The sequence below is a fragment of the Aythya marila genome, assembly GCF_965140915.1.
Source record: "Aythya marila genome assembly, chromosome: 5".
NCBI lineage: Eukaryota > Metazoa > Chordata > Aves > Anseriformes > Anatidae > Aythya > Aythya marila.
In genome coordinates, this window is record NC_139046.1 from 54,862,980 (window position 1) to 54,879,239 (window position 16,260).

At 39.3% G+C, this 16,260-nt stretch overlaps 1 protein-coding gene across 10 annotated transcripts in view; it reads left to right on the forward strand.

The window, feature by feature from the left end:
* Positions 1 to 16,260, forward strand: part of ANO5 (anoctamin 5) — a 54,212-nt gene that overhangs the window by 8,174 nt on the left and 29,778 nt on the right. For 2 of the 10 annotated variants that reach the window (XM_082762743.1, XM_082762748.1), the window contains exons 2-5: positions 974 to 1,018; positions 3,690 to 3,760; positions 9,478 to 9,528; positions 15,896 to 16,009. In XM_082762743.1, coding sequence (XP_082618869.1) covers positions 974 to 1,018; positions 3,690 to 3,760; positions 9,478 to 9,528; positions 15,896 to 16,009 — 281 coding nt within the window. The remainder of the gene's footprint in view (positions 1 to 973; positions 1,019 to 3,689; positions 3,761 to 9,477; positions 9,529 to 15,895; positions 16,010 to 16,260) is intronic. The other 8 variants (XM_082762745.1, XM_082762750.1, XM_082762749.1 and 5 more) reach the window with 5 other exon arrangements.

Below are 16,260 nucleotides of genomic sequence, written 5' to 3' on the forward strand. Positions count from 1 at the left end.
CTCCAGTATCCAGTTCAGAACGTTGATTTCTGTGAACTGTTTTGGATTACTGTTGATTATCCAGGTCTGTAATTGACGTAGACGTGGTCTGTAATTGTTCAGGGTGGCATACTGAGAGTTTATAAGTAGATTCCCTTGTGGTCGGGTATAGTTCAAGATAGCATATGTTAATAATACTGTGAAATTACAGGCATAGGAAGCTCACTCATTTCCAGCCATGTCCAACTCCCAGGATGCATATGTTTAAGGAATTAGAAATAGCTGTGCGCGGAATTGTAGGGCTGTTGGAGACCAAAAATAACATAGGGAAGGCAGCATTTCCTTCAGATACGACGTGCACGCCCATGAAAGGCCAGTAATCTGAGTAAACATTGAAACTATTTTAATAGATCTTGATAATCATCGCGTGGTTCTCTGATAAATTTTGAACAAAAAAAAAAAATATGTGGGCCCTGACCACAATTCGTACGAATGAATTTTGAAGGGCTGTGTATTTAGCAGATGTCATTCCTCTTGGTGTGCTGATGGCTTTCGATCTTTTTACATAAACTAGAGCGTGGAGTGTCGAAGAACAAGGCAGTTCCCTTAAAGATGCTGGTTTTATTGGGGTTTTATCAGTATGTATCTTTATACTTCACCTTTAGATAGGAGGATGCAATTTTTTGATTGTGTTTTAAAGGCCTTTTCTTGGCTAGGGGAAGCTATTAATGCCCTCCCTGCTGACGATATGGGGAATTGACATCCTTGCTTCTGTTGCCCAATGAAGGGCCTGGACAAAAGGGCAGATGCAGAGGTTTCAAGAGGAGCCTGCTGTGTGCTTTCTGCCTAGGTCACAGGCCTTCTTCACTGCTTGGTTGGTTATTGGGCCCTTACTGTAAAGGGTGGAGGAGATATATTAAATGGATTCATGTTAGAAGTGGATTGTTCTTAAAAAGGCTTTTGGTTCTTACTGAAGTGTTTTTTCCTTTTAAAGATGACATTGCGGTTCTCACCAAGTTCAAGCTGTTGCAGTCAGAAGGTATTGTACTAGCCAGCGTCCCGCCTTCCTTCCTTTTGTTTGTGCCCTCTGTTGCTTTTTTTTTTGTTTTTAAAATTCCAAGAACCTCTTGGAAATCAGACTTCAGTTTGAGTCGCTGATGTCATACACAGGCCATTTTAATTTTTTTTTTGCAGTGGGATTTACAAGTCGGTTTTTACTTATCCTCTTGGCTAAGCGCTAGCCTGGCATCTGCATTCGTAGTGCTTGTTGCAGTTCTGGGTTGCGGCTCCCTTACACCTTCCTACATGACATGGACATGCATTTTCTTGTACTGCTGTCTAGGAACCTGCTTATATGTTGTTCAAGGAGCAAACATTTAAGTATGTTGTATTTCTTGGCTTATGTTTTGCATTCTCTTTCTGCCTTCTTGTGTGCTGCACCTGCATTAATTCAGTTTTATTCCCCTGGATTAGAGCTACCAAGAGGATTTCTTCTCACACCTTTATTAGCTATGCTACTAGAAGAGCATTTCCCAGGAAAGCTCATAATCGTGCTTGTTCCCATGGTTCAATTTTCACAGCTACAGAAATCATAATCCAGAAAATACAACTGCCAAAGCTGTTGTAGGCTGCAGAGTCAGTTCAAGCCCTCTCAGCATCACTGGCAAATTGAACGCCACTGCTCTGGGGATGAGGTGCCAGGCTCCTGCTGCCACAGAAAGTTGGGTGCTAAAACCCTTGGGCTGTCTGCCTCCGGGCCCTGGGCTTGCTACCTTCAGCCAAAGCTGCAGCAGGCAACCTGCTTTCCTGTGTGATGGGCAAAGCAGCCATCGGAGTGCCGTGGTGGTGCTGCTTTTCTCTTGTTTCAGCAGTTCTAGGCAGCTGCCAAGTTTGCATATGCTTACAGCCAGTCCTGTATCAAGGTAGAGCCTCTCTCCAGGGATATCCTTGCAGAAACAGTTTCTCAAGCAGCCTGTTCTGGATATTTTGACAGTGGCTGTCCTTTGAGTAAAGACTTTGGTATTCTTATTATGATATTCTCCCATTTTGTGCCTTGTGTTTCTCTTGTATTGAATGTATGTGCTGTTCGGGAGGTAACCTGAATTCAGTTCTGTGCTGAAGCTGTTTCTCAATGCCTTTTCTGCGTTTGGTGTTCCATCTTGGAGCATAGTCCCTTTAGCATTTATGATAAATTTGAGTAAGAAAAATGAGCCTAAATTAGTTAGTTCCACATGCTTAATGTTGGTCTCCACACTTCTGTCAGTATATACAAACACCTTTCTCCATTTGTCTAAATAAGATTTATATTTTCAAACTACAAGATACCTACAAACACAGATTGTGCAGGCATGTTTTCTATTAATGAAATAGCATGCAACAGCTGTAGGTTTAGTATAACTGAGATATTTCTGCTGTTATGTATCATTATACTCCATTGCCCAGTTTCTCATTGCATCAGATGTACGTGAAGTTATGAAGACCATTATTGCTAAGCAAGCTTCCATACAGCTTGAGAGCATTTTTTTTCCCTTTATCTCTGTAGTTTATTAAAAACTTTTGAAGAACTGATTTTTATTCTGCATAGATGTGATTTTTGACAGGAAGTATTTGCAGCCTCTTTTTTGTTGTTTTTAAATAAATAAAAAAAATGGGCTCCTGTTATCTGTAGGAGTAAAGTAACTGTAGTTGTCTGGAAGTGCTCTGGTGTAAGCTGTGGCATTCTGTCCAGTCCAAGCTATGCCCATTGATGGTTCCTTGCTCTTTGATGGAGAGAGGAGCATGATAAATCCTTTTCTGGAAGAAAGAGGCACCTTTATTAGATTCCTGCTGTAGGCTGTGATGAGCTGTTTACAAAACCACTTATCCTTTTCCATTGGCGGGGGAGTTATTTAAATGACTGCTCTGTCTGACCAGCAAAAAGATGGTTGTGTACAGAATCTGCTTAGAGCAGGAGCTGAGCTTATGGGCTCGGAATTGCTCTCCAGAGGAAACTGTTGACAGAGGAGGTTCAGAGCCACAAACCCAGCCAACCTCTCAATATGATTTAGGTATTTAAAGATGCTCAGTGTAATTTCCTCTATCATGTTAACATTAAGTAGTAGTCTCCTTGGCAGACTGACTTTTCTGTGGGAAAGGCAGGGCTCAATGCTGCTGTTAAAATTAAGGAACTTTTTTAAGAAGGTTTGGTAACTTAAGTTGATATTCTTGATTCTATCATTATTATCTCCATTACGTGAGCATCTTTAATCATGAGCTTTACCATCATACTTTACCATCATATCATTAATCCCTTAGAAGCAAAAAACAGTTTCTAGCAAACAACCCCAGAGATAACAGAACTTTGAGAAACAAAGCAGCAAAGCTCCAAGTGTTGGATCCTCTTTAGACAGTAACTCATAAGACATTTGAGGCGAGAAAGAATTTTATCCTCTCAAATACGTGATTCAGCTGGATTTCGCTTGTCACAGTTAGAACTGTTTGTGTGACTGTGAGGTTACAGCCAGTTGGTACAGGCTGAGTGTCTTGTGTCTCAGGGTGTTCTTTTTTCCTTCAAAAATCATTTGTGAAGGTTTTATGCAGCTGAGTATCACTTTCCAACTGTTGCTTTTGCTTGTTCATAGCTCCGTGCCTTCAAGTTTCTCTTCGCTTTGAAATACAAGGTATTTTAAAAGGCATGTACTTATGTGGATGTTTCTTTGAATATTTTTTAGGGGAAGAAAGCAATGGACCTTTATGTGAAACACTTTCAACTGCAGGATCAGAGGTCCCAAGCAGCACAGAGGTAAGGTACAGTACAGGTAGCATTAACACTGCTGGTAAAAAGAGAGAGGAATAGTACTGTGAAAGATGAAATTAGTTGTGGAAAATAATACTGCTGTTAGATTCTCTCATATGTACATTTTTATCCGTGTACATGTTTTTTTTTTTCCTTTCTCCAGTGTTTTGAAGGAGCAAAAGCAAACAAGTAATGCTGCTACTCACTGAGTCTTGTAAGAGACTGCAACACAATACGACTAGCAGTAGTGGAACAGTCTGGGGCTTAACAGCGCTCCCAGTGTCAATCTTGAAAGAAGAATCACAAATTGCAGTGTTCTGATAATTGGAAAAACATAATACCTTTCCACAACCCCAACGCTTGGTTTTACATTATGTGCTATGCTTCTAGGAAATCAAGGCACTCTTACACTCCTGTGCTCTAGGTACTTCTTAAATAATGCAGTTGTTTATGAGACAGCCAATTAGAAGGGTTATAAGAATACCTCTTCCTTGCAAGATATGCAACCCAAAAGTTGGGTAATCCAAAAAGCATCAGCTGCTTGTTTTTCACAGTACCTCATTGCTTAATACATAAAGTATGCAGCATCTTACATACAGGTGTACGGATACTCTTCAGTTAAGAAATGGATCTAAAAAGAATAGTGAAAATACACGATCTTGAAATTAGTGTTTTAATTTCTGTTGTCTGATTTCTTCTTTATTATTGTATGTTTAAGGAACATATGAAGACTTTTAGTTAAAAATAGAAATAGCTGCTCTGTTGAAATGTGGTGTCTTATGTTTGCTAAAAGCATCCCCCAGAAATTATACTGTTGAATCAAGTGTTGACAAAACATAGTTCTGTTGAACAGCGAAAGCATAAAACATTTCCTCATATGCTTTTAAGAGGCAAATTTAGAGACAATCCTGTCAAGACAAAACTCTAAGTTCTTACATTACACAGATGTTTAGGTCTGCTAGCGCATGCAGCCCGATCATCCAGATGCTTTTATAAATCTACCAAGTTCCATCTTAAAGGACTGTTAGAGTGTTCAGCCTGGTACCTCTCCATCTACTGTGTGATGGACGTCTTTTTCTCCTGGAGAAGTTTTGAGCAGACAACATCAATTACTTTACTGAACCCAGGCTGACACTATCTCAGGTTACAGTGTATGAATCATCTTACTATGATAGGCAGCAGTTTGGGGCTGATTCTGGGTTCGTGTTGAGTGTCACTGTTTAGGTGAGGATGACGTATTTCACCAGGGCCTGAAAGAATTCACTTCATGACTTAGGATGTGGGAAAAGACAGGAAACATGGGAGGAAGGGTGTGAGAAGCATTATGTGTAGGGGCATGGGATTTGAACCTTTATGAAAGGTGGAACATTCATGATTCATAGGAAAGGAGGCTCTGGTCTTCAGGGTTTTCTTGTTCAGGAGGTAGTCTCCTTATGAAAAATGGGTCTGGTTATTGACTCAGAATCTCCTGTTGGTAAAATCATGACGCGTTTTTCTCTTTTTTTAGTTCCTTACACAATTACTTTTTCTTAATTTGTTCTTAAGTATCACAGAGAAGTGTCCTAGCATCTCAGCAGTTGACTTTAATTTTCTTCCACACTCCCCTTCTAAGAGGAGACAGCATACTTGGCTTTAGGTAGTTTGTTTCTTCAGGTCAGTTGGCCATCTGATGCTTGCTTACATTTAAGTTAGCGCTTTCTCTGTGTTTCACATCATCCTACCCCACGTCCCTTAACACGGTCTCATTTACCAAACTTTTGCTTTCTATGCACTGATGTGGCATAAAGTTACACAGTTGCTTTTAATCTTCTTGCCCAGTTTTATGCTCTTATCTGCCATGACAAGCTTAGTTCCTGATGATTTATGTCCTACATATCCAGGTGAAGTCTATCCTTAAAGTGTTTCCATGAATTGATTCCAACAGTAAGATAGCCTTTTTTTTTTTTTTTTTTTTTTTTTTTTTCTTTTCTTATAATGCTAATCCTTTATCTTGATATGTCATCTCAACTTCACTTTTCTTCTCTACAGACTGGAAGAATTTCCTTTCCATCAGTTTGTTAATAGCCTGTCTTTGTCATCCTTAATGCATTCCAGTAGGAGTTGAGTAGGGTCATCAATCCTGGCCTGTGAGAAAACCCATGCTGTCTCCTCTTTCCACAAGGACCCCTTAGAGCTCAGGTGGATGTGCTCTGTTTTTGTTTCGGCCAATAGTGCATTTCTCTATTTTATAAATTTACTCTGGTGACAGATGAGTAAATGTCTTGTTACTTAACCATAGACTTCAATTTATATTCCTTTCAACTGGGAAGTATTAACACTTGAAGTCTTAAAATTACTGGAATTAAATCCTTTTAAAACGGAAACGGAATTGATTCATAAAAAGATTAATGGAGAAGATTTACCTGACATTACATTCTGGTCACAGCTAGAGTATGCTTGCATTGTCTTTTCTTTTGGAAGAGCAAAAATGTAACTTGAAATAACAGTATACTTCTGCTCAGCAGTTGGAAGAAAAAGCTAAGGCCTTGATGTTGGTTTAGCAGTGGAGAGGGCAAAAAGATACCTAGCTTCAAATATGGAAAAGAGAAAACATTCATAGTTCAGTGGCATATTTTTATCTGTTGCAGTTTGTACAGTAAAGTAATCTGTACATAAGGAATTATGCAAGTAAAACTTAAAAAGGGGAAAAACAGTCTGTTGTGAAACCTGCCAACGCATATAGAAAAGTCAGAAGAAGTTTAGGACTCAAAAAGCAGTCATGTCTCCAGTCAGCAATGCTTTTGGTCCTTCCTCATACCTTGGCATTTGTGCTTTAATCTGCTTTCCTAATTTTACTGCATGGTTGTGATTTTTTTTTTCTTCATCTGCTTCTTGAGTCTCTTTTTTTCTGCTCTGCTCAATCTCCCACGAGGCCAAAAGAAGCAGGAGCACTTAAAGTTCAACAGTCTTCCATATTAGAAGCTTCACAGCATGAATCATTTCTAGATGCTTGGTCATGATGGGAGGCAAGGAGATTTCAGCAGACTGCAGAGGGGGAAAAAAGGGACATGATAGGGATGTTTTCATGTAGGCACTGCAAAGGAGACTGCTTCCAATTATGTCATTGTGAAATCAGTAACTCAGACAACCACTCCTGTTAGGGATAGATGACTGTCCTAATTGAATCTCTAAGTAGAATTTACTGAATTAGTCTTTATAGAGTTCCTGTTCAAGACATAAATGTCTCTTATAGTCCTTTCAGGCAAATTGGAAAATGAATGAAATCAAAACTGAGAATCTGTTTTTCCTCTGTACTTTATGAAGAGAGAGAGTATACTATGGGACAGTTCTGTTTAATAGCATGTTTTGTGGGAGATTGAATCACAAGATAGTTTGTAGTTTATTGAGATCTGTAAGAGGCGTTCACTGAAGATGATTTGTCTGCTGTTCCAACTCCCTAGTGTAAAGTCACTTAAAATATGTGCAGTGTATGCACGTGGACCTTGAGTTCCTCACCCTCACAGTTGGTTGCACTACTTTGCATGAAGCTGTAGGGCTGTGCCCCAGTCTGGCTGTAAGAAGTTAAAGTCCTTTGTTCACAGCTATATATTAAGTTTTCACCTTTTCTGTTAATTTCACACCAACAAAATGCTCACTAAAAATTCTGTTACTCAGTATTTTCTATATTGTAAGTTGATCATGAGAAGACCTGAGAACAAGCAGCTGTTATTCAAACCAGGTAGTTAGCAGAAGTAAATTGGCATAACTCCATCAAATGTATTAAAGGAATGTATTTTACCAAGATAAGTGGTATGACTCATGGATTATTTTTTTTTTTTTTCTTGAGAGCAGCAGGTACTACTGTACCTTCTCTAGTCTATTCAAAATGAGTTGATTTTTGTTCTGGAAAAATCCCACCATCTATGTACATTTCTGTCATTCTTGTTCAGTTTTCAATGCAGACCAGTGGATTTTTGAGTAGAGAGAAAAAAGAAGCACTATTATTAATATTGTGGAAACAGACCAAATTGGTTTCCAAGTCTAGTTGGACGTATGAAAAGGCTTCTTTCAAGTGTAACTACAAAACATATTCAGAGGAATATCTGGGAGAGAATATGCTAAAGCCTTCTGAGAGAGGATTGCGAAGTACGAAGGAGCAGCTGAACACTGCTACCACTAGTGCCAAAGTGTTTTACTTATTGGCTTTCATCTGAACAAAGTTGGACTATGAGAGTTTCTGAAAGCACTGCTTAGCTCTCGTTCTGAGGGCTATATTTTATCAAGGTAGAAGCCCTGTTGTACAGTACATAAATTTTGGCATTTAACAGAAAAATGGTCTCTCTACACCAACTTGAATGCGTAAGAAAAGGTATGCTGACTGGCAGCAGTTTTGAAACACTTAACCCCCATGACTCCAGTTAATTCATTTCAGACAATTGTACTGACAGCGAGATGAGTTCCCTGGTTTAACAGAAAAGCAGTTGACAAAATGCACAGGAACATACAGAGGGTTTTTAGCTAGACTCTTCCAGCTCTGTTGGCACTTCAGTTTACCAAGACTTATCCTTGAGTAAAGCAGCATGGGCAGCTTAGGGCCAGTGGGTGGCTAAAGCCTGCGCCTGCATCTGATCACACACAAGCTGGGAAGCTGTGAGCGGAGGGTGTGCAGGAAGGAGAAGTGAAAGAAAAGCAGAGGATGGGTGCTGGCTTGGACAGGGGCAGGTCGGGAGTCTCAGGGAGTCTCTCACAACACAGTCCTTCTTTCCCTTTGCACCATTTACACCGGTCTGTTGTGATTTTTTTTTTTTTTTTTTTTCAGAAGCAAATCAAAAGACCAGTGTGAGAACTTACTAACAGAATTAGACACTACAAACCATTATTCTTTCCAGTAGTGAAGCCTGATCTCAAAATCCCTTGCTCGAGCATTTATATAGCGGTGGGCCAGGAGCGCAGATAGCTCATGGCCATCTCTTTGTAGGATAATTGCTTTGTCAAGTCCTCTGTGGTGCTGGCAGTCCCATCATCCAACCCACGTGTGGAGCGTGGCCAGGGGACGTGGCAGCACCCTGCGGGCCCCCAGGCAGGGAAAAAAGGAGCACACGGGTCTGGTACAGTGCAAGTCGGGGGGGCCTCGCCTGGCTGTGTATCAAAAGGAAGCTGAAGTCCTCCCAAGGATCACTAGGGATAACCAGAACGGTTACTGATAGATGTTTGCCTTATCTACACTATGAGATTCATTATTTGTCTACTTGAATCCATTTTTGTTCAGTGTGTGCATGGTGTACAGTTTGTGTTGAAAGAATAAGTAGGCATCATATTTGTTCTGAATGCAATTGCAGAAGTCTGTTGTGTACATTTGGTCTGATGTTCAAATAAGTATTGCTAGAAGTTTTTGTTTATCAGTTTGTGAACTGCAGTCTGTGCCAAATTGTTTATGGACTTGAATTTTTATGATGGACATGATGAGGAATACTGTATAGCTTTTATTAAAAGTAATTCTTAATGTTTTAAAATCAATACTGGCCATGTAAAAGTCAATGGCAGTAGGCTAGAGGCCCTGTTGATCTGAGGAAGTAGAGATCTGCTTAAACTTTGAACAACTGGACTGAAAATCCAGCAGTCACACAGAACAGCTTTGCAGCAACCCAAAGCTACACAGTTTTTCCTGAAATAGCCTTTTATTTTAAAGCATCCTTTGCATCATTGCTAACAACGTTATGTTTTTCCCGTGATGCCACTGGCAGCAGGGTCTAAGCAGCACTGAGACTACTTTACTCATCCCTGATCGTCAAGTGGTAAGCAGTAAGAAACATTCATGCTTCCTTGCATGAATTTGTGTGGCGTCCTCTATTACCATATGCCAAGAAGTCCCTCACTAAAAAATTTTCCAGTTTCCAGGAAGCCATCCTTTGAAAAAGAATTGCTTTCCTAGCATGTGAAAATGAATGGGGCTTTTGAGCCTATTCCTAGGCAATGGCTCCATGAGCGCATAATGTGATGGCTTAATTGAGAAATTCAAGGTAATTAAAAGGGTTCAAATGGTGAATAAGAAACAAAATTGAAAAGTTAATTATTGGTGGAGAAAACTGGAAAGTTTGCTTTTTTTACTATTGTTTTGGGTTTATGGGATATAGGGTTTTCTGACTATGGTGTGACTAACAATGGGAGATCCCTTTTTATGATGATAATCTGCAGGGCTTTGAGTCAGCATGATACTTGAATGTGTTTTAACCAACACTGGCATCATTTGAAATGTTGAATATTTTTCTTATTGTAGTAAAAATAATAAGGAAAGGCCCATAATATCCTTTTATTGAAATTCTCAGAGATGGTAATTGTAGAGATTATCAAATATGTCGGAAAACTTGAAATCTCCGCTATTTTATGGAGAAAAAAATTAACTCATTTAACATAACTGGAGAAGTACATGCTGAGGTGTATTCAGATTGCTTGCTTACATTGGGTTCTGGTGTCTTACATTAACACATGCTCTCTTGGCATACTTTTTATTTTTCTTTGTTCTATTCTTGTTTCATTTGTTCTTTTTTGCAGAAAGGCTTTTACTGCATATTCAGATTTCAGTGTAAACATCTCAAGTGTCTTAAACTGCTTTGAAATGCATGTTTTTGAGCCTTCAGGTTTTATTGTAGCTCAAAATTGAGAGACAAATGTGCCAAAGGTGCAAAAATAGCTCCCCGAAGTAGGCGGGGCTTTTTTGGCTTCTTTTGGTGGCAAAGGTTATGGTTTTGAATGAAGCTGTGTAGCCTGCACCAAGCATAACTGGAAATGGTGTTGAGCATGTTGTTAAGGCACTCCTTGGAAGTGGTGAGTGCTGCAGCTACCTCGATTCCTCCAAAGAAGAAGATGGAAGAGAACTTCATGCCGAGTGCCTCTCTGGTCTGACAGCAGCTGAGTTCACTGTGCACGAACTGCAGTGGAATTTGCTTTTTTTTTTTTTTTTTTTGATTTTCGGTAGAGTGCCTGTGTATTTGCATATGTCATGTAAATGCATTTACAGGAGCTTTTTTGCTCTTCAAAATGGACTTCTATCGAACAGGTATGTTTTGAACAGCAGGACGTTACTCAGGATGTTTCTCCTGGAGCTGTCAGCATGTTTGCTGCCATGGAAAGGGCTGTGGTACACGAATATTCAGCTTGCAGTAGGAATGAGCGTGTTAATTTTGTTTTTAAGCCACAGATTGTTGCTTGCCCTTCCAGGTCTAGAGCTTTTTATTGTATTTTGGTTCACATTTCATTCCCTTATGTTTTTGTGATTTTTTTTCAGTATTCTGAATTTTTTTTCCTGCAGTGGGTTGTTAATTTATGAATTGCCTAATTGCTATATAATGTAGTCATACTGGTTTGTTACGATGTCTGCAATAAAAACTGATTGTGTGCATGATTATATGAGGTTAAATATACATTTACTTTGTAAACTGAAGCTTGTAAGCAAGCAAAATATTGCTTGTTTTGGTTTTCCTTGTAATCTCAGGAAGCTTTCTTCTCTGATAAAGTACAGTTATACAACTGCTAGCTGTGCTGATGGGGATATTATTGACATAATTGCATAGAATGCCCATTACTCATAGCCAGAGATAGTTCATTGTGCTGCATGTCTTGGATTAATGCTGGTTACCACTTTATTACTGAAATGACTGCTCTAAATGATCTTTCAACTCTGAGATACAAAAAGCAGAAGGTGATGAAAGAAGCTGACCCCTGAACCTCCAGCCCCAATGCTGCAGGGTTGGACCTTTATGAAATAGGAAACAGGAGATTGTTTGGGAAGTGCATTTCTCAGTGTACATGTAGGCCCCAAAGAAAGCTGCAGTTTTCTGACAGGTTAATCTCAACAGCATCGCTCTAAGCAGAGTTTCTCCATCTTTGAAGTACAGACAACAAGAGGGCTGGGATATTTAGTAGTGGGGCGTATTTGGAGGAAACTCCATAAAAGCAGAGAGTAAGCCTAGCAGTGTGTAAGGACATACATTTCTTATGTGGATGACCAGAAATAGAAATCCTTCCGAATCCTGTGTAAATACGTGGGATGAAATCATTCATGCCTGGTATAAAGGCACCTGAAAATACATTTGCTTTTCCAGCTACTATAAAAACATGAGAGTATTGAAGGAAAGATGACTGTATTAACCAAGGTCAGGTACCTATGTGTTTGGGTAGGTGAGTAAGGCTAAGGAAATATTTACTACAGTCTCTCACTCAGTTTCAATCCCAGGTTGTTTCTCTGAAGCACTTTCTGTTAAGGTTTCAGTGGCTGACGCCGCATCCAGCAGCTTGCTTCCCCCTCTGCTGTTAGTGGTGGCTGCCTTGTTTGCTTTGGACCTGCAGAAGACTATTTGAACCACCTGTGGGAGGGAGGTGGCCAAGGCTTATTCGTGAAGTATTTGGACAGTATTTAATATGTGCAGAAGTTTTAATGGATTTAAGTTCAGAGCATGACCACCTGCTGGCATTTATACACTCTACCCAAATCCATTTGGGCAGAAGTCAATGTGATATTTTTGTCTTGAGCTATGCTTTCTTTGTTTCCCTGCTGACGTTTTAATCTTTCCGGCAACCTCTCCTGTCTGAGTCAGGAGTTCCTGCTGCGGGGCTGCAGTTTGCCTAATGCCAGGACCGCAGTCCGGTTACGTGGGTGGTTGGTTGGTTAAGCATGGTCCAACGCACCAACCGCGGACAGATGTCTAGATGGAAGTTAACAATTCTGGGAACAACTATTAATATTAATGTAATTCCATGTGTATCCAGTTAATTTGTACTTAGGTAGTTATGTGAAAAAGAAAAATAAGCTCTTCGTGCTAGACTGTTACAGTGTTCAATTAGTTGATCTCTCCAGATGCTCTGGAGACACTTAGCTCTTACAGAGATTATTAGACTATTAAAATTGAAAAGTTCCTACAGGAAAATGAGTAGTTCTTGTAAATCTGCTTTATTAATCTGGTTTTATTCATCTTCTGGAAGTACTGGTAAATGCTGGACACTGTCAGTAACGATTTCTAGAGTCAATGACTTAGGTTGGAAGGGAGCTCTGGAGGTCTCCTTGGCCAACCTCCCATTCAAGGCAAGGACTTGAAATTTGGATCGGGTTGCTCAGCTGGGGCCTTGCTTGGTCACGGTGTGCTATCGCTGAGGATGGAGATGACGCAGTCTCTTTGGGCAACCTGTTGTACTTGTTCCTGCTCAGCCACTCCCTCAAATCCAGTGGGAATTTTCCTTGTTGCAACTTGCGGCTGTTGCCTCTTGTGTTTTTCACCATATGCCTCTGAGAGGAGACTAGCTTCATTATTTTTTTTCCTGCAATTCCTCATTGGGTATTATTCAATTATTCCGAAGCTTCTGCTTGCTGTCTGTATTGCGCTGAGAACCATTCATTTTGCTACTGGTATTACAGAAGATGCACATCACAGACTATCAGCTATGATGAGGTATAACTTAATAACTGGAGGTTGTCCAAGATGACTTAGTTTGAACACAGCTCTGAAAAGAGCTGCTCAGAAGTAAGATGTAGTCATTCATAATGTTTTATGATTCACAAATACAACCAATGCATATTATCAGCATTTCAGGTACTTCAGCCCTATAAGTGCACGTTTATGCCCAGCATAGCACGAGCATATAAGACTGATCTTTTTTTCCTTGTGAAATCCAAATGTAGCAAAATGGAAAGGAATAATTTATGGGCTTAATAGGTAGGCTTGTCATTATCCATGATAAATAATTCTGTGTAAAGAAGGAGAGAACTGCTTAGTTGCTGTTCTCAAAGCAGATCCAAGGCTGACTACTGCACCTTCTGAAATGGCTAATGACCGAGCTGGGCTCTGATACATCTTGGAAAATAAGCAACATTTGAAGGCACTAAAGATAAAATATAACTCCAGTTTTGTGGAATGACCTAATTATAACTATGCTCCCCAAAGAATTTGAGACATTTATTTGGCAGGAGCTTTTTTGAAGCATATTATTTTTATTGATTTTATTTTAGCATATATGGCTTTGTTGTTTGCTAGGACAAAGTCTGTGTGAGCATCCCTCTGCCTTTACACATTGGTGGTTGAGGTAGCCTGATTATGATGATGATTCCCTTACACATCACTAGAATGTAGTTTAGGGTTCAGTAATATTGAATAATGGAAGTACTGGTAATACTGTTTAGGTTTCAGTGTGGCTTTATGCACTAATCAGGTTAATCTAAACAGCTGCAAGTTATAGTCACTTATTTTTTACAGACAAAAGTGTAAGCACACAACAGAAAATGCTGTTCTTTTATTGGATTCCGTGATTTTTGTGAGCATCTTAGTCTTGCATCATTGTGTGCTGCATTTGGAAGCAAAAGCATTTTCAGAGGTAGCTGTCCTGATTTCAGTTCTTAGGAAGTAGCCTGTCTTAATTGGTCTGCTGTAAATATTTCTCAAGGGGAAGAAAAAAAAAAGAGAAACAAACAAAAAACAACAGAAGAATTGCTAAAGAGAGAAAGTAGAGGATTGTGGCGTTTTCAAGAAATAATTTATTTTAGCTGTCTGTGTTACTCTGACTTGCAGTGAAGAGCTTCGTAGCTCCCAAAAGACTGGTATAGCGTCAGAAATACGTGAATTCTCCAGAATGCATTTTTGCTCCCAAATGCATCGTTGTAATAGCAATATGTGTGCTCCATTCATTAGCCGGAGCTTTTACCTTTGCATTACATTCAAATAAACTTTCTTACTGGTCTTTTAAAATATGCTTAAATGTCCAAATAATGGCAATTAGGATTTTCAGAATTACTACTTTGAAGCACTTGAGTTTGTTTTTGAAATGAATGCCAGCACAGTTCTCCCTTTAATAAAAATAAATAAATAAATAAATCCATGGCCATCCTGTTTGTGGGTGGTTGTGCTTTTTCTAGTACCTGGAGGCTTCTTCTGGCTTGCTCAAGGCCACAGCCTTCTCGCTAACTTGAGGCAGGGGGTACCGCTGGAAGCAGCTCCAGTTGGGGTCTTAGAGAGGAGTGATGTGCTTACTAACTACTTGTTGGTTATTCCAGCAGAGTGGAAGGAGATATAATCTGTTCCTGAAGCGACGTCTCAGGGTAAAACAGTGATGAATGATACTGCAAGTGGCTTGGATGGCTGCAGTAATAACATGCTTCACTGTGTGATGTCTTCTGTTAACTGGGAGTTCACAGTCGCAAATATTTTGTGCTTTTTCAGAGAACTTTTTCACATGCATCTTGATATGATTTAAGAAGGAGCAGACAGAGACATATTTCCCTGAATTACTCTTTTTGGCTCCTACTCAAATAAAATGAAAACCCAATTTGGTCCTTTATTATTAAATGTCGATTTGCTGATGGATGTGGTCTAACAACAAAAAAACAAAGCTTCTTTAGCATGAAGTCAAATTTAGTCCAGCATACTACCTTCTAGAGCTTTGCTATATGAACCTCTAGAGAGAGACAATAGTCTTTATTTGCTTAATATTAATTGTTTTAGCTTACTCATCAGAAAAGATCATCTTATTAAACCAATATTCTGGCATGCTGATATGAATGAAAACATGAAGTTTAATTGATCTGTTAGAATATTAATTTTCCTGTTGCATTGATGCATTTTATTATCTTATTTTTTCCTCAGTTTTGAAATGTAACCCCTGTATTGTTTGTGTGCTAGTTTTGTATGTGATCCTTGCTGGGACATATTTCTCTGTGGCGGTTGACTTTTTGAATTGTGTTATGTAGAAGAAAATGCATGGAGCTTACTTTTTGCCACCTGCTTCAAGTTGATGAACTGTGCCCTAGGACACCCTGAACTAGGTTGCTTTGGTGTAGAGTGGTGTTCCTACTAACAGCAGAAGCAATTACTTGTCGTGATCATTTGTGACACTTCCTAAAAACTGTGAAAGAATAAACGATAGCAGCTCACTGGCTACACTAACATATACAATATTTATCCTTCAGACCAGTCATATACGTGCGGTATTTGTGGATACAGGCAGTTAATTTGGAAATGATTTTAGCTGCATATAGGCCTTGTTAAAACTTGACCGAGTGTACCTTGAGCTATGAAGAAACGGAAAAATGGAGGCAATTTGAGAAAACTACTTTGTCCTCTGTTGTTTTAGAGCAACAGCAATACTTGATTTTTAATTATATACCTATATCTTCCACAGATTGATAAAAGACATCAAAGCAAAGATTCAATTTTCTTCAGGGATGGAGTCAGGAGAATTGATTTTGTTCTCTCCTATGTGGATGATCTTAATAAAGAATGGGAAAAAAAGCTGGTAAGTTTGCTTTTCTGAGATGTTCCTGATTCTTATCTATCCTAACCTGAGTATCACATTGCAAAGTTTTTCACATTAGTACACTCAGCTGGAATTGAACTTTGTAAAAACATTTTACAGAGGCCGAAAAAGCTGTTCTGTGTATAGAAATTTGTGCAAGTTACTGTTGTGCATTGAGACTCAACTTTACTAGATTTTTGGAGGCCTTATTTCCTGAATTGATCACTCACCATTGATTAAGGCTGCTCAGT